The following is an 18,703-nucleotide window of genomic DNA, read 5'->3' as shown; positions in this document are numbered from 1 at the left end:
TTTTAGCATAATAATACAGTATTAGATCTTGTCTTTAATTTACTCATATGGTTATTGATTAAATTTAATAAAATTCAATTTTACTCATTTTAGAATTACATTAATAGATTTAATAAAATTAAACTGAACATGTTATTAAATTGATAAAGTATAATTACCATCAAATCCACTAAAAGATTATCTAACTAAGTTCTAAACTTCTCGACAATAATTATAATTTGGATCCAGACAAAAGACCGATGAGACACATTTGACATCCCCTATATATTAAAAGGGAAGACTTTAAAAAATATGAACCTCAATTTTGTATTAATTAAAAATACATTTCATCCTATATAGCAGTTTATTATGCTCTTAATTGTCTGACGTAGCGGTTTTATAGGCGATTTTATTAACCTTAGTCTAATATTTCGGTCGCATTATATTTATAGTATAGTTTAATATATCATAGACTATATAGTTGTATTTATTGTTTCACAGGCTTTCCTTAAATAAAACCTACGGAATTACCTAATGTGATTAAAATATATATAGCAATTAATAATTTTCAATTATAAAGATTTGATAACAATTTGTATACTTTTCTCACTTTGTTTATTCTTTAATATTAAAATAAATTACATAATTATATTAATCATATAATAAAAATCTGGATTTTTTTGTGTATGTTGTATTTCGAATTTTTCAAAACGAGTATAAATTACTAAAACTGTTAAAGTCTCATATAAACTTTTAGGATCAAGGTTTTATTTTTTTCTATATTAAAATATAATGATTATAAGACCATATGAAGAAATAATTTTATTTTCATAGTTTTTATGTTAATATACATATATATATTTTTCATATCGTTTAAATTAAACTATACATCGTATGAAAATACATACTTATATTTTGATATTTGCATTGAACATATATTGAAACATTAATATTTTAATTTTTAAAATGATTATAAATTATTGAAACTACTAAACATTTCACATTAAAAAAATTCATTGGTGTAAAGTTTTGTTACACAAATATGCAAATAATCATAAAATCATATGAGTAGAAACCTCATTTTAATAAATATCCATATTAAGTGTGCTATATTACTATGTTTATATCATTGAAATTTAATTATTTATCATATATGATATATAAGATTGATTGTTTTGATTTATTTTCCCTAATTGCGAATAAACAAGAGTAATGGTTAAATTTATATGCATACACCAATTTATTACATAATAGTAACTGATTTCTTAGTTATTTAATATATCTATTTATTATTTTATTATTTTATAATACGTAGAAAATTATAAAATAAATAATAAATATAAAATACTTACTGTGTATAAAGTGCAGATCGTAACCTAAGTATGTATCTCTTTAATTATTTTAAATCTTAAGTATGTTCTAAATTCTAGGTCAAAACAAACAAACCAAATGAGAATAAACTTCAAAATCAATATTTACATCGAGTAATAAAAAAAACACAACAAGAGAAAAAATTGAAGATAAATAGGTAGAGAACTTGCTAATACTCTACCAATCAAGCCCAATGACACTCCGTCTATTTTCCATCATCATCCACTGAAAAGTGAAAAGATATATGAAATCGGGTCCATTAAATTCTAAGCTTTGATCTATAGTTCTAATTACAATTGTTTCTGATCCTACGTATATATAATTATATAAAATTTTCAAAATTCTAAAATTTCAAATACATATAAAAACAATTATATATAAATTTTAAATTTATCAATACTAAAATTTTATATTTTAATTATATATATTCATCCTTGCGCAGGTCTTATCCTATCCTAGTTATTTATATCCAAGACACGCCGACGAACCACCAATAACATTACACCTCACAAGTTAAGAATTTTTAAAAATATACTAGTAGCGAATAGTCATGGCTAATGAGATAATTAGCTATCTTGGGTTAGTTGAGCGAAACAAGGGTTTTAATGTCAATTTATAATAAGATTTAGAGATTAGATAAATAAAAAGGGCAGATTTGAAACAAAGTCTATTAGTTGTCATTAACACAATTTTCGTTGACAAAAGCAAAAACACACAGCTTAACTACAACGAATAGGGACAAAAGAGAGAAAAAAAATCTAAAAAATCTAAAATTTTCACCCCAGAGAAGGAAGGAGACAGAAAACAATGAATGAAACCTCTTATTACGTTCATCAAGCCTCTCTGGCTCCTTTCATAACTGTAATCAGATCGAGATTGAAAGTCTTCAGATAAGCCTCTTAGCTAGTTCCATACAATATCTCGTCCTCGGTTGGTACCATGTTCAAATCAGGGAGGAAGAAGAAGTTGTCCTTATTTTCCGAGCTATCGGTTTTGTTGTCCTCTGCTCTGCAAGATTTCGACTCGCCCTGTGGTTTAGGAATCAGATCAACCTGAGGAGTCACGTTCTTGATACGGCCTGAACTCAAGTCAAGCTGAGACAAGAAAACAGAAGATTTTGATTCAGTCTAGAAACCAGAACAAAAAAGAGAGAAGAATATGGAAGATCAGAAGGCTAACAAAATGTTTTTACCTTAATCCTCTTCAACATGTGGTTCCTAACGTTTTGTTCGTCGAACGTTGCTCGGAGACTTGCAATATCCTGTAGACCAGAGACCGTTTTTTGTTAGAAATATGATGGAAATGAGTGAGATCCTAACAAAAAGCTCAGAACAGAGAATGTTTACATTTTCAAGGTCGACTCTTTCCTTCAACTTTAACTTCTCTTGGTATTTAAGCTCAGAAGACTGTTCAGATATCAAAAACAAATCTATCAGCTCAGTAAACACTACTAAGAGATTTAAGAATTGCGATTCCAGTTTGGGATTTTTATCCATGTATACCTTCTTTATCTTCAATCTCTTGGAGAAAGAATTGGTGATTTCGTTTGTGGGAAAATCCTGCAAAAAAACAAAATAAAAAAAAACGCATTTGATTAGCTCCAACAAAACGAGTAAATGCTGAAGAGTAAACGACAACTGGGTTTGAGATCTTCTACTTGTTTATAATCAAACACAACATCTTCTTTAACGTGAGAGTAAAGATTCTTTACCCACAATAGAAATTTCAAACAAAATATTCAGAGAATAAAATGTAAAAAAAAAAAATCTATTCTTTTTGAAACACGAATACAGTTGAAAAATAATTTTATAGAAGGGATGAATGAAAATCACGTGTAAATGTGGACATCAGTTGTCATCACTCTTTAAGATCACGTGATCTCCGACAAGATTCACTTGCCTCTCCAACCGTTCACCCAAAACGTTGTCGTATTTATTCCTCAAAACGTAACAGTTAACGCGCTCGTTTGACCAATTAGCTGTACTGCTACCGCATTATCTAAAAGTCACTTTTATTGTTCCTTGCTCGACACAAAATTAAAATTGACCGGTTCCTAATCATCACCCCTGAACCGGCCATTTATCAGACGCCCCACACGGCAAGATCTGCTTGCATCCCCGGTTCAAACCGGAAAGTTAGGTTAATCAAGAAGACGATTAACAGCAAACCGCCAGATTTTAAAAAAAAAAAGAATTTCCTCTTAAGCTTGTGGTAAAATATTTAAAACTACAAAAGCATCATCGAAATAAAAAGTGTGAAAGGAAATAAAGGAAAAATAAAGTTAAATAAGCTCTGACTTTTTTTGGAAATGGAAGAATGCGTTTAACCTAGATGTAAGAGAAGAAAACTAAGGTGGCTGGCTCCGCCGTAATTGCCGAGGGAGATCAGTCCAGCGCATGGTGATTATTTTCCGGTGGATTTTGACAAAGAAAAAAAAAGAGACTAACAAATCAAGAGCTAAGGCTTGAGAGAGATGGCTTCATCATAGAATCATCTCCGTTCGAAGATTAGTAGAGAATAATAAAAAGAAGACACAGAGAGGAGAAAGATCATGACAGTTACGAACACGCGGCGGACGGCGAAATCCGATTTACCGAGAAAATCGAAAAAATAAAAAACCCGCGAGATCGCATAGCTAAGAAAGGAGATGGAGAGAAGACTAAATCGAGTTGAATCGCTCTAGGAGAGAGAGAGAGAGAGAGAGAGAGAGAGAGAGAAGGTACCTTAGATCCGGATACTGTAGACGTGGAGCAGCTAGCTAGGAGACTGGTGTCCTCGAATCCATCGGCCGAGGGAGACGCAGAACCGCCGACGCCGCTTCCGGATCCGCCGCTCCAGGAGAGCGGAGTCTTCGGACTGCCTCTAGCGGAATACACATCCTTCTTCAACGAAACGGCAACGCCGCCACAACCAAATCTTGAGGTCCGTGACCGCCGTTGACGGGCTCCTCCCCACCGCAGCGGAGGCAGATTCGTCGCTGGATCTTCCGAAACAACCGTTCCCGCGTGCTTTAGTCGTATTAGAAGCTCTACCACCATCTCGTCGTCAGTCATCGCCGTCGCCACCCACTCATCTTTGAGCGCCATCTTAGCCGCCGCTGCAGATGTAACCTTCTTCATCGACGCTGACTAAATCAAAATCACAGCTCCCGGAGAAAAAGGGAATCAGATACAATACAAAAGGAGCGAGAGAGGAGAGAAGAAGACAAGTTACAGGAGAGAGAATGAAGAAAAGAGACAGAGGGAAGTTGATTTTATCGAAATAGAGGAGGAAAAACGATAGTTGGATGGTGTTATATACGAGGCTCTCTCTATATTATTCCTCTTTTTATTCATTTTCATTTTCACTGTATTTTTATATTTTGATTTTTTTTTGCATTTTAAGGTCGATGCGAAAATGCTAGATGGAGGGTATGGGATTTGCATATTTGGAATTATTTTCAATTAAATAATCAAGTACATTGTGGGACCTTGTGGTAAAGTATATCTAAAATTATATGTTAAGATTCTCCTAATAAACCCACTTTTGAGATTATTAAACTGGCATATTTAATTAGGTAGAAGTGTAGAATATCAACAAAGCAGTACCAATTACCTTTGTCATTATACCAAGGTCCCTCGCCACCGTTAATTTTGACACGATGTAAATAAAAAAAGATGAGTTGTTTTGTGCCATTAATAGTATCAGATATCCAAACTTGTGATTTATTTCCAATGTAGACTCTTCAAATGAATCTTAACATTGCAAAATTTTCGAATTAGGATTTATTTGTTTCACCAATTTAACGCAAGCTGTTCAACTTATGGGCCCTAAATCGGGTCAATGTTGGGCTGCCCATCTATTAGAGAAGGTATCTTAAAAGCTAGGCCTACCAAATGTCATTAGTCAAAATTTGATAAGATGACATTCATAGCTGTATGTATGTACACAAAAGGGAGGATAATCGGAGATTGTTGAATTTTCTTTCCAAAGTCAAGATCAAATTGGAGTTAGTCAGAGGATCAAGTGCATCTTCAATAATAATTAGACTTTTCAAATCATACAGTTCGTGACCATCTATTTGCCTGTGTAATATAGGCACCAGAGCTCTGCAATTTGTTCTCCTCGAAACTTAGTTTTGTAATGAGAATCGTCGTAGTATATACATGCCGACAGATAATAATCAAGTTAAGCATAAACCCGAGTTCTAGAATATAAACAAGGTTGGTGTTGAAATAATCTTATGCAGATTAAAGAACCAAATGTTTCTTTCAAACATGTTTCATTTGTGCAGCTTGTTCAGCATAATCAAATAAGTAGAAAAGGAAATGAAAAACGATAATATTATATAGATAGAGAACTGCAATACTGCTTACATCGAAACATAAGTTCATATTACAAATCAAACTCGACTGACCTTAAACAACTACTATTAAATACATAGAATTGTAATACTGGGCATACACAACGCAAAGGTAATTAACCAGTAGCTACACCTCTATGACGACCTTAAACAACTACTATTAAATACATAGAACTGTAATACTGGGCATACACAACGAAAGGGTAATTACCAGTAGGCTACACCTCTATGACCCTTTAGGAATAACAAGAGACTCGATAATAAAGAAAAGAAAACACAAAAGCGAGCCTATAATTTACCAGAGGAACTTAGGACTAAAAAAACCGAATTGAAACCCGAAAGACAGACGCAGATTACTTAGAAATTACAAAAGCCTAAGAAAACAAATACTTCCTACACAAACACTAAACCCTAAGAAAAGAGAAACTAAGACCTGTTAAGAAAGATATTTCGACCTTGCCCCTTGAAAAAATAAGGGAAGATTCGAAAATGGTTCATAACGAAGATGGCGTTTGTTTCCTCGTCTTCTAAGATTCGTCGGATCTGTAGATGCTTTGTTGTAGATTCGAATCGGACGATCGGGAAATTTTGAAAACGTTCAACACTTGAAATAGAAATGGATATCATCGGTCGGTCGGAGAGGAGACATACATACATACGCCTTCATTCGACGACGATGCCGAGGATACTGATGAGACGGTTGGTAGCCTCGGCGGCTTGGAACAAAGAGACGCTCTTCTTCGTGGTGGTGAAGAACGCAGGGAGAGGGACGTCGCTCGGAGGCGGCGAGGCCATGGTCACGGGACCTGCGTAAAACGGGGGAACGGTGGCTTTCTTCGATTTGCGGTCGGAGAGACGGATCTGGCTTGGAATCAGACACGGATCTGGTCCGATCCGCTGAGTAGAGACCAGATCTGGCTTTTCCACGACCAAATCCGCTGTCTTCTTAGGGATCTCCTCTCCGCGCTTCAGGATTCTAACCTGACCAGCGATTGGACTCTTCTTAACCGTTCCCTTTGGGACGTAAGAAGATACGGCAGAGCGTTGAGGAGGAGGAGGAGGAGGCGCTTTGGGAGGAGATCTGGTGGTCTGGTTACGTGGAGGACTCCGGCGTGTTCGGTTTGAAACCGGTTTTTTCTGCCTGTTGGGGCATGATACGGTATGGTTACGAGGGTATTTCATGTGGGAGAAAGGTTGTTTCAGACAGTCCTGTGGATTTAGAACAGCTACGCCCATTGTTTCAAGAATATTTCTTGAGGAGGAAATAAATTAGAAGGAAGAAGAGGAGAGATGATAGAATAATACATATGTGGTGGAGGACGGAGAAGACGAAGGTTGTGGCTTTATACACGATTGATGAGAGTTACCAGCATATGCCCACGATAGCCTTAAGACGTTTTTTTAACCTACTTTCGCTACTCGTTGGTGTAACTCACGCGCTGATTTGTTTCTCTTTTTCTTTTTTTTTTCACTAATTTGTTTCTTTTTTCTATTTTTTTTTTCTTTTTCTTGAAAACTGTAATTGCCTTTCTGCTTTCTTTACGAAGGAAACTCATTAATACGGCAAGGTATGTTTCCAACTCGATTCTTCAATAACTATGTGGGCCTATTTGATTTAGAAACGTTGTCTAGTACAAAAAGTTTATGTATTCGGTTTTGATATATACCTAACCAAATGTTATGGTTCATCTAAATCGTAGCATAGCTCGATTTATCGTGGATACTTACTGTAAAGGCTATTGTTATATTGTAATTGTTTATAATTCAACCAAATCCTCAAATAGTACAAAATGATTTTAGCTTTTAAAAGCAGCTTTGCCTGACCGTATCAAAGCAAGTTATCTTTTTAAGTGTGCATTTGTCGCTTTCATTATTACACATCAAATAAGTCTATATATATAAACTTTAAGTGAACTTTACTTTATTCTTCTTCTTTTTTTTGTCGACAGCTTTACATTATTCCCGTACATTGCATCCATAATCGTATTTCTAAGAACTATAATAACATTATATATGTATGCTAGATCGTAGTAAGAAGGACAAAACAACTATTCTACCTTCTTTTCTTTTTTGAAACACGAAAACAACTATTCTACCATTCCAACGAAAATGTATTGAACATGTTTATTGAGATAGATACACTGTTTATTTTACATACAAATTTATTTACCGTCTTCATCGAAAACCCTCCTAAGCTGGTACATAGTTAGTCATATTTGAAAAAGAAAAAAAAATGAATGAACTGGGGATATACAGTATAATAGGATTCGATTTCACTTCATTAAAATTCAGATATTTCGGATTTAAGTAATATATTTAAAAATAAGAGCCAGTTATAAAATGTGCTGGGAATAACATTTTAAAGAAGTGGTCGACCAAAAATAATAATTAAATTTTTAACGTGAAATGGGGCGCGTGAGTACGAAGTTGTTTCCATCTAGGGTTGATAGAGGAACCCACGACGAGACGACCTCAGCTTTACCAAAACCTAACCTGTTACTCTTACGCGTTTGTGGGTCTACTTCCAGGCTCCCCATCTCTCTCTATCTCCTCCTTTTTCTCTCCCCTCCATTATTCACTCGAGTTTTCTCTTATCAACTCGCCCTCCGTATTTCAACTTATTCACATTACTGCCACACCTTACTCGTCTACCTTCTCTGACCATGCCATTTTTATATTTTTTTAATAGTATTAAACTTTTGATTACTACTACAATACTACTTGGTCATCTTTTTATGTCTGTAATCTATATTTGTATTCATAATCTTTTTGTTAAGGAATGATATTTAAAAACTCGGAATTGTTAATTCTGGAGGCATATGGACATAGATATTTATGTACTAGTAATTAATTACTCATAAATAGAGGTAGGTTGCCTTCTACTGAAAGGAAAGAAGGCAATATCCATGTGTTCCACTTCATGTAAATCAAAGAAAAACACACGTGTAGCTTGACGATAAGAATGGCGTGAAGTTGTGTGAGTAGTTTCGGAGTAAGTTAATCGAGCCGACTCAACTTAGGTCGGCTCAAATAATAATATTAAAAATGTATTAATTGTTCCTACGTCCTCCAATTCAATTATTGTTTTATAAAGGATGGGGATTGATAATCTAATTTCGGTTTGTTAAACCGGTTAAGAAACCGAAAAGTACAGAATTTAAACCAGGACAAACCGTTGGCCCCGGAATCATAAACTTGATTCAATTTTGTGGTACAAATGACAAACATGAAACTTTAGCAACCATGTCTTAGATAGAATCATTGGTTGTTTTCAGGTTTTGACCAGTATACACATGTTGTCCAAAAAAGAAGTATACACATGTTACAAATGTCCAGGACTATGTTTGTTGTCCTATGCATTTCCAAAACCTCAATCAAGATTCACATCTCTACTGTTTCTCTCAAGCCTCATCCCGCACAAGAAAACCAAACCAAAGCAATATCCAAAAAGACAATAAAACAAAGAAACAATAAATTATCATTTCTTTGGATCCACACTTGGGTAGAATACTCTTAACCACTCTACCATGGGACGAAAACTGAACAAGGTTGTATGCATATATAAATATACCTCTGAAGAATAAGTACTCATGGAAAAATCCAAGGGGCAGTAGTTAGTTCAAGGCAATACTCATGGATAATTATAAAGGAGTTAGTTAGTTCAGGGGCTCAAGAGCTCCACTCGTATCTCTGTCATCTTCTTATGCGAGGAAGAACCGTTCTCTTTCCTTACCATATCACTACTTTGCTGTTCTGCTGCTGTATTTGGAACAGCTTTTTGTTTCAGAAATGTCTCCAGAGAAAATGATGCAGCTTGCAGAAGACTCATCATGCTCACTTGGGAAGCCCCTGGGTCTGAGTTTAAGTCAATGTTTCCCCCTGCTATTGGTTCAACAGCTGGGATGCTCTCGACTTCTGTCTCAGCTCTGCACTTTGACCGCGTCTGCTGGCTAGCCTGCCCTGCCTCTTCCCTATTCCGCTCCCGCAGCATGAGAGAGTCTTCGAACTGCCTTTTCACTGCCTCGCACACAGTACGAGTGTATGAGACGGCTTGTGTTTGCCTTTCTCACTCGGTGGCTGGCTGCAGACAATGCACGAACACCCTGCCCTGTGTCTTGGGTGCTTGGTCGTGGCTGCAACCTTCGTATCCCATTGTTCACCTGTCGTGGTGAATCTGGTGATAGCTGCATTCGCTGAAGTATCCAACCCAGATGCCTCCTGCTCCTGGTTTAGCTTTTCATTTGACGATGCCAGTCTCCTCCTTTTGAGCTCTGTGGAAATGAAAATTTAGTTTCTATATAAAGTAAGTCCCTAATGTAACGGACCGATGATAGTTGAGGACCATACCTTTGTTCAACCGTACAAGAGTATCATGTTCTCTTGGGGTGAGTTCATCAAGTGCAGATAACATGAAGACCTGAAGATAAAACACAGCAACTCAAATTATTTTGGTGTCCGGTCTCAGTGAGGAGTCAAATAGATTATGTCAATAATTTATGAAGAAAAATGTGCATTGTCTTCTGGTAAACTACTAAACTGATCACCCATATTTCAACAAATATTGAAAAAAATATTTTGTCGTTTTATAATTCATCTGCAAATGGCTGGACCGTTGTGGTCTGCTCCATAATGGTCTTCCATATTATTAAAGGATTATAAATGTCTCCGCTGGTCGGTTCATAAATCGAAAACACTGTAAACCTTACAGATCGTATTTCCACTGGCGTGATTATCATCGTGGATTAAATAATATTGGACCTTTTCTTGCAAATATCTTTTCAAAATTAAGTTTACTTTGGCTGTGTAAACTTAATCTTAATTTTGTTAAGAACTTACGTAAGAAAACGTCCAGCAATATTTATAACCAAGTAACCAACACTACCAGTCTACCACAATTAACCATTAACCCATCAAAAATAAATAACGACAAAGTTATGGATTGGGATCATAAAAAGACACATCTAAAAGGGACGCAACACACGTAACCACTAAACCATAATAAGTTCAACTGACTCAGCATATGCGTTAAGTTTGTTGTCAAATGGAAATTATTGCTTAACATGTTGGACCGTTAACTACTTAAATGTCTTATCCGTAGCTAACACCTTCTAATCAACTCTTTGGTTGAGTTACATTGAAACCCATAGATGGGTCCTTTCTCTTTATTAACTTGTAACCTTTTTTCAACTACTAACTTGTAACCTTTAACTCTTAAGATTCAGAGAGAGTGAGAGACAGACAGAGCGTTCGAGTAAAATCCCCCTCAGCTAATTCAAAAGTTTAGATCCAAACGGTTTTAACTTCTCGTTCTCCTTTTTGCTCTTAGTCTCTGTTTGTTTCTATTTTTTTTTCACATGTCCGTCCTCTAGGTCAACTTGGATCATTATCCAACTGAATTTGTGCCACATGCATGCGGATATTTCTCAAATAGAGCATTTAAACATTTACACTCCCGTGTATGTTGCATCGTGCTATTTGCCGTACTAGTCTTATGGTTGCATTTGGGTTGCATGTGAAATATAGTCCTCGTTGTATCCATCAATTAATGTTTATGTTTAAGATTATAAACTAAGAAATATATGATGCAACTGAAGTTTACACATGACAATCACTGGGTAGGCCTGGGCACGGATCGGATATCCGGGTTTTTGAAGGTATTTGTGATTTGCTTCGAATGTTACGGATATCTAATTTTCCGATTTGCTTTGATTCGGAAAAATACGGATATTCGGAAAAACGGATATCCGGAAAATAAATAGATATTTGCGGATATTTGCGGATACTTACGGATATCTCATTTGTTTTGATTAATACAAATAATCTTAAAAATTTGATACAAATTTTTTTTGGAAAATATTTTTTTTTGCATGATATAAAGGATAAAAATTAAAAGATACAATGAATCTACATATTTTGTAAAATTTTAAACTTAATTAACAATTATAATAACACAAAACTGAAGAAAAAAATTATAATTGTCATAAATGTTTTTTTCCTTTTATGTAATATTTTTATATAAGTAATAATATGAATAGAATCTGTCAAATCATATGTTGAATAATAATTTTATACAATTAAAATTTTAAATATAATCAAAATATACATGTATTTATATATTGACGGATCGGATCGAATATTCGCTTCCCAAAATTTTAGTATTTGTGATTTGCTTCGATATTGCATACACTAAAAACATTTTAGATTTACAATATATTGATTAGTTAGTTGTTTTATTATGGTTGATTTCCAGTACTCTGTCTGCATAAAATATATCTAAACATTCTAGTAGTGGTTAGAGGTTAGAAGCTATAACGTAAATCTCACAAACATTTAAAAATAGAAGAGTGCCATTTCACTATGTTCACACTCATTCTAGATTCAGTATTTGCAAAAAAAAATTCTTCCACAAGCGTCCTTGTGTTTAGTTTTGCCATTACTTTATATTTAGATCCGTTGACTTTTGAAAAGCTAAAGTGTCTCTTTATCTATATGTATTGGCATTTTCATTAATCATTACATAAACAACTGTTTGTGACTCCGAGAAAGCTGTATTTATAAGGAGGACAACAAATAAGAAGATTACACCAAAAAACAACAAATAAGAAGAAAAGAAAGTTTCTCTACAGTTTAACATTAATGGGGGAAAAATACTTACCAATGAAGTGGATTCTTTTTGTCGGTTTGGCAACTAGTCAAGTTCTTTTTTTTTTTTTTTGAGCAAATCAACTTCTTTTTGTCGTTGTCTGGTCAGTAAATCTACTCTTTCAGGCTACAAACTTTCATGCAATGGTCAGATGATCATATGACCGACCATTCTAAATTTTGTACTTATCTTTCAACTTAAAAGATACTACTGGTCCAATGTAAATGATCAGTAACAATATGTTTCAAACGCTCGTAATAAATTGCGTTTGAACTGCACTGATTAGTTAAGAAATAAAGATTTTTTTTTTGTAAACTAAGAAATAAAGATATTTGCTGTAACAACTATCGCATTCAAACCCACATGTTAGATTTTGATGATAAAGAAGTAAAGAACTTAAAGAGAATGATTTCGACTTTTTTGTAAAACCACTTTCTCTTTCCCTCCTTTATGCAGACACAAGAAAAGGAAATGAAATTAAAAGGAGATCTCCATTAGTGAGAGATAAAGACTCCTCACACTCCCTTTGTAAATCTCTAAGATCTCATCATTCTCTCTTTTCAACTTGAAAATCCTACAAGTCTTGAGAGTGGATCAAATCCGAAAGTATTTTGTTAGGCAAAATGAGAAAGAATCTTCATCTACTTCTTAAGGTCTTGGTTATTCAATTCCTCTGTAGTGTCTATGCTTGTACAGCATTTTATCCACCTGCTTCACAGCCTTCTCCTTCTCCCTTTTACACTTCCATGGCTTCCTTCTCTCCAGGTATCTCTCTCTCTATTTATTTCTTTTTGGGATTGATATGTGTTGGTAAGTGACATAAATTTCGAAAACCAATGTAAATTTGATTTTCAATTATATTTTTGAGCTGCTCCTTGAGTGGAGTGCCTTATCTTGTACGTATCCTCTAATCAGTTATACAATTGGTATCCCAAAAAACTCCCTTCTTAATCACAAAAGATCTCAACAAGGTTTCTTTCTTTGCTTTTTGTAATCTCAGGAATCCAAATGGGCAGAGGCCAAGAACACAATAAACTTTTAATCGCCCTTATAGTCAGCTCCTCGTCTCTAGGACTAATAGTTCTCTGTTGTTTATGCTTTTGGTTTGTTTATCGGTCTAACCAATCTCCCAAAACCACCAAGAACACAGGTAAATCTCTTTTTTTTTCACCATACTAATTCAAGAATGAAATATATTAATATTACACTTGTAACAAGATTCTTTTGTTTGGATACATTGATCCTACTGGTATCAAAGTTTCAACATGTGTGTTTATCTGTTTTGATACGTGAATGTATGGTTTTGTATATGCGGAAGAGAGTGGGATTTCAATATCCAAGAAGGGTTTTGTGCAGTCCTTCGATTATAAGACACTTGAGAAAGCTACAGGTGGTTTCAAAGACAGTAATCTTATAGGACGAGGCGGGTTTGGATTAGTTTACAAGGCCTGCTTAGACAATCACACTCTAGCAGCCGTTAAAAAAATCGAAAACGTCAGCCAAGAAGCAAAACGAGAGTTTCAGGTAACCAAAAACAAGTCCTAGCTAGTAGGTTATAATTAAAGAGTCTGAGTCCGGTTCTTTCATTTGCAGAACGAAGTTGATCTATTGAGTAAGATTCACCATCCGAACATCATCTCACTTTTGGGACATACAAGTGAAATCAGCTCGAGTTTTATCGTTTACGAGCTGATGGAAAAGGGATCTTTGGATGCACAGTTACACGGTAAAAACAAGATTTTATACTTTTAATGATTTAATCCATGGGATCTTGATATATTAGGGAGATGATGAGATAAAAAAATAGATCATGGGACCATATGAAAATGATTAATTAAATAACGTCTTGTTCTATATATAATCATAAGTTCATAACATTTAATATTTTCATCATTTAATGGTTAAGGGCCTTCTGGGGGATCGGCTTTAACATGGCACATGCGGATGAAGATTGCTCTTGATACAGCAAGGTACAATCAATATCCCCACATTTAACAATCATCTTTCCGGTTTTCTTTATTGGTATGTTTAAGTAAACCGTATTTTCTTTTGGAAACAGAGGTATAGAGTATCTACATGAGCGTTGTCGCCCTCCGGTTATCCACAGAGATATAAAGTCGTCAAATATTCTCCTTGATTCTTCCTTCAACGCCAAGGTAACTAACTGAAATCAGAATCTATTGATCAAACCAAACCAGAGATAACCGGATACAATTTGTAATTAGTCCTAAATCATTTTGATGATTGAATCATTTTGCCAAGCAATCCAAAACATGACTTTTTGTGATCGATCATACATTCAGATTTCTGATTTTGGTCTTGCGGTAACGAACGGGATGCACGGCAAGAACAACATTAAACTATCTGGGACACTTGGTTATGTTGCTCCAGAATATCTCCTAGATGGTAAAACATTCACATTCCCAATCTATTTCTGGTGACTTGACTCGTTGTTATGTATTCGTTTATAGTTATCATAATATGTTTTCGCGTGTCCCATAACATTAAATTTCTCTTTTATTACGATTAACATTGTGATAGAAAAGCAAATCATATCGATGTTTGATTTCAACTAATCACATGCAATCATTATCAAGCTAGAGAGAGTGGTCAGCGGGTCATTAAAACCGTGATTATCGGTTTAGTTACCAGATTAGCATGGTTGTTAAATTAAAAACATGATTATGTTGCTCAGGTAAATTAACGGATAAAAGTGATGTTTACGCATTCGGAGTGGTTCTACTTGAATTGTTGCTAGGAAGAAAGCCGGTTGAGAAATTGAGTTCGGTTCAGTATCAATCTCTTGTCACTTGGGTAAAACGGTTTAGGGTGATGCTATTACTATAAAAGAAAATAAAATAATAGAAATCAATGTTTAATGGTCTAATGCATTTTCATTGCAGGCAATGCCTCAACTTACGGATAGATCGAAGCTTCCTAAGATCGTTGATCCGGTTATCAAAGATACAATGGATCATAAGCATTTATACCAGGTCTGTGTCTTGCTTTTTTTGGGTTTTACGCTTAGAATCATAATGATTACCCAATAGAAGAATATATATTGCACCAGTCCGTTGTTAAATTGTTAATCAAACCGGGAATGATTTTGGTCAGGTAGCAGCCGTGGCAGTGCTTTGTGTACAGCCAGAACCGAGTTATAGACCGTTGATAACAGATGTTCTTCACTCACTTGTTCCACTAGTTCCGGTAGAGCTTGGAGGGACTCTCCGGTTAACACCATGATCATCCTAAAGCAAATACATTGTTGCTTGTATTTACGCAGAACTCTTGGGGGTAAATGATTGTATTTGTATATTGTATTTTTCACCAAGTAAATATTCGATATTTGTGGGCTATTTAAACAATTATTATCTCTTTAGCATTTTGCATCTTTGCTCTGAACTGTCACCAACCACTATCTAGAAGAAGAATCCACTCTTTGAACTTTGTAAGCCCATAAATTTATTAATCATGGCCCAATGACCATTATCTCCCCCTCTCAAGACAAGCTTTGATAAAACTTCGGACATATCGACTGTTGACTAGATGAATCATTATTGTTCTTGCTAACCCAATCTCGATCTGATCGTTTCGAAACCGCGCGGTTCTAAGGAATCTCAGGTGACAAATCAATCATCTCTTATGAGCTAAACCTGTTTTTTCTTTCAGTTATTATCTAATTACGTGGATCATATTCATATTCAGAACACGTGATGTGTCTGAATTGCTTATCCACGTACTAAGTCCAATATCACTGATCTGGGATGATCTATTGCAGCTTATTGATTGATTCCCATGGCTTCTTCAATGCTGTCTCTCGGTTCTACTTCTCTGTTACCTCGCGAGTTTATCAAGGTACTCTCATTTTGTTGTTTCTCTATCGACTGTTAGAGAGATCACTTTGTTCATAATCCACATCCGTTTACTGACAATCCTGCCCCTTTGCCTAATTGATCTCGAACGAACAGGATAAGCTAAAGCTTGGAACTTCCGGTTCAAACTCCTTCCTTAAAGCAAAGGTTACGGTCTGAACAACCTTATGACAATCTGAACTACGTTTAGAGCTGACTAGAACTCCTGTGGAGATTAATAATACATCAGATTTGTGTGTTGTAATCTGTATTAGCGTATCTGATCAAATAAATGGCTTTTTTTGGTTTCAGTCTTGTAGCCGAGTGACCATGTCGGTTGCAGTCAAGCCTTCTCGCTTTGAGGGTATTACCATGGCTCCACCCGACCCTATTCTTGGAGTCAGCGAAGCTTTCAAAGCTGATACTAACGAGCTTAAGCTCAATCTCGGTGTTGGTGCGTACCGAACTGAGGAACTCCAGCCTTATGTCCTTAATGTTGTTAAAAAGGTTTGGAAGCTTTTTAGCCTTTTTCTATGCTTTTACTTATCTCATTCATTCATTCATTCATTCATTTCTTAAAACCCGCATGGCTTCTTTTCAGGCGGAGAACCTGATGTTGGAGAGAGGAGATAACAAAGAGGTAACTTGAAAAATGTGTGTTGTTACAAGCAAATTAGATCATCAGCATATTGCTTGAAACTTACTTAAAGCTTGGATGGAAAATCTGCAGTATCTCCCAATCGAGGGGTTGGCTGCATTCAACAAGGCCACTGCTGAGCTGCTGTTTGGTGCTGGTCATCCTCTTATCAAGGAACAAAAGGTATATCTGGATCTTATGTCTATGTTTCCTCATGGTGCAAATCTCTGTCTCTGAGCTAATTCATTTTCCTTTGGGCTCAGGTGGCAACAATTCAGGGTCTTTCGGGAACAGGTTCACTCCGTTTAGCAGCGGCTCTTATCGAGCGTTACTTTCCTGGAGCTAAAGTTCTGATATCTGCACCAACATGGGGTACGTTTACTTACCCCTGACCCAACAAAATGTTTTTGTGTTAACGCTCTCTCATATTTAAAACATCCTTTTTTTTTATCAACTGCTACTTTCAGGTAATCACAAGAATATCTTTAACGACGCCAAAGTTCCCTGGTCTGAATACCGCTACTATGATCCCAAGACAATTGGTTTGGATTTTGAGGGGATGATAGCAGATATTAAGGTTTGTTTTTCTTTAGTACCACATTGCCTCCTTATACACAGTCCATCATGAACTTTAACCTTATCTTAAAATTATACAGGAAGCTCCAGAAGGATCATTCATTTTGCTACACGGTTGTGCTCACAACCCAACTGGAATTGACCCAACACCAGAACAGTGGGTGAAAATTGCTGACGTCATTCAAGAAAAGAACCATATCCCTTTTTTCGATGTTGCATACCAGGTATGTATCAATCTCATTCCTACACTTCCTAGTGTTCCCAAGAGAGTATAAGCAGATCCATATCATCCATGCACTCCTATAATATATTACCAGGGCTTTGCTAGTGGAAGCCTTGATGAAGATGCATCTTCTGTGAGATTATTTGCTGAGCGTGGAATGGAGTTTTTCGTCGCTCAGTCATATAGTAAAAACTTGGGCCTTTACGCTGAAAGAATTGGTGCGATCAACGTGGTCTGCTCATCAGCCGATGCTGCTACAAGGTAAAAAACGCTCAACTCTAATTAGTTTTTTTTTAACTTTGTAGAAACTTTTCACCAGTATAACATTGTACTTTCTTTTACAGGGTTAAGAGCCAGTTGAAGAGGATAGCTCGGCCTATGTACTCGAACCCACCGGTTCACGGTGCGAGGATCGTGGCTAACGTCGTGGGCGATGCGGCTATGTTCAACGAGTGGAAAGCAGAGATGGAAATGATGGCGGGAAGGATCAAGACGGTGAGACAGAAGCTGTACGACAGCCTCGTTTCGAAGGACAAGAGTGGTAAGGACTGGTCGTTTATTCTGAAGCAGATTGGCATGTTCTCGTTCACCGGACTCAACAAGGCTCAGGTATATGTTCGAACTGTGATGCTCCTTTGAATCATTTTATCTTTTATTGAGAGATCATCAAGTCTTGATGTTTTGCTTTTGTTAAAAACGAGCAGAGTGATAATATGACGGACAAGTGGCATGTGTACATGACTAAAGACGGGAGGATATCGTTGGCCGGATTGTCTATGGCGAAATGCGAGTACCTTGCTGATGCCATCATCGACTCGTACCATAACGTAAGCTGAGTTTTGGTCTCAAGAAGATTACAATAAGAACTATATTTATACCCTTCTAGCTTCTTCTTCATATTATTTGAAAGAGAAAGCTAAATGAATAAAGCTATCTTAAAACTATGATCAGCTAGACATTTTGTCAAGGAACCTTTTGTTATTTTGATTGTGTTTGACAGGCATTGTTGTACTGGGAGACTCCCATCGAGTTATAGAAGAAATTGTTACTTATCTTTTGTATTTGCATAATTTCACATATG

At 35.8% G+C, this 18,703-nt stretch overlaps 4 protein-coding genes across 5 annotated transcripts; 2 read left to right on the top strand and 2 right to left on the bottom strand.

Annotated features, from left to right (window-relative positions):
* Positions 1–1,989: 1,989 nt before the first annotated feature.
* LOC130508188 (uncharacterized) lies at positions 1,990–4,773 on the bottom strand. The gene is made up of 5 exons (XM_057003509.1): positions 4,074–4,773; positions 2,853–2,909; positions 2,697–2,756; positions 2,543–2,611; positions 1,990–2,444 (listed from the first exon to the last, which is right to left on the bottom strand). Exons 1-5 carry the CDS (start codon positions 4,467–4,469, stop codon positions 2,250–2,252), a joined length of 777 nt encoding a protein of 258 aa, XP_056859489.1. The 5' UTR covers positions 4,470–4,773; the 3' UTR covers positions 1,990–2,249.
* Positions 4,774–5,654: 881 nt separating this feature from the next.
* On the bottom strand, positions 5,655–7,041 carry LOC108843102 (uncharacterized). The gene has a single exon (XM_018616197.2). It carries the CDS (start codon positions 6,926–6,928, stop codon positions 6,356–6,358), a length of 573 nt encoding a protein of 190 aa, XP_018471699.2. The 5' UTR covers positions 6,929–7,041; the 3' UTR covers positions 5,655–6,355.
* Positions 7,042–12,741: 5,700 nt separating this feature from the next.
* LOC108840412 (probable receptor-like protein kinase At1g80640) lies at positions 12,742–15,737 on the top strand. The gene is made up of 10 exons (XM_018613243.2): positions 12,742–13,100; positions 13,336–13,485; positions 13,654–13,859; positions 13,929–14,061; positions 14,242–14,305; positions 14,395–14,491; positions 14,639–14,741; positions 15,031–15,149; positions 15,239–15,328; positions 15,450–15,737. Exons 1-10 carry the CDS (start codon positions 12,959–12,961, stop codon positions 15,576–15,578), a joined length of 1,233 nt encoding a protein of 410 aa, XP_018468745.1. The 5' UTR covers positions 12,742–12,958; the 3' UTR covers positions 15,579–15,737.
* An 85-nt stretch (positions 15,738–15,822) lies between these two features.
* Positions 15,823–18,676, top strand: LOC108841249 (aspartate aminotransferase, chloroplastic). 2 transcript variants are annotated; one of them, XM_018614024.2, is made up of 13 exons: positions 15,823–15,956; positions 16,114–16,190; positions 16,304–16,354; positions 16,499–16,693; positions 16,788–16,826; positions 16,917–17,006; positions 17,087–17,195; positions 17,291–17,400; positions 17,480–17,623; positions 17,717–17,883; positions 17,967–18,231; positions 18,327–18,449; positions 18,623–18,676. In XM_018614024.2, the coding sequence occupies exons 2-13, from the start codon at positions 16,131–16,133 to the stop codon at positions 18,656–18,658; spliced, it is 1,389 nt and encodes a 462-aa protein (XP_018469526.1). In that variant the 5' UTR covers positions 15,823–15,956; positions 16,114–16,130; the 3' UTR covers positions 18,659–18,676. The 2 variants fall into 2 exon arrangements, with proteins under 2 accessions (XP_018469526.1, XP_056859488.1); XM_057003508.1 differs by having other exon boundaries at positions 18,327–18,676.
* The last annotated feature ends 27 nt before the right edge of the window (positions 18,677–18,703 follow it).

Source organism: Raphanus sativus, chromosome 2, assembly GCF_000801105.2.
Source record: "Raphanus sativus cultivar WK10039 chromosome 2, ASM80110v3, whole genome shotgun sequence".
Lineage (NCBI taxonomy): Eukaryota > Viridiplantae > Streptophyta > Magnoliopsida > Brassicales > Brassicaceae > Raphanus > Raphanus sativus.
Note: the sequence above shows the minus strand (reverse complement) of the source record. Positions and strands in the feature narration are given on the sequence as shown.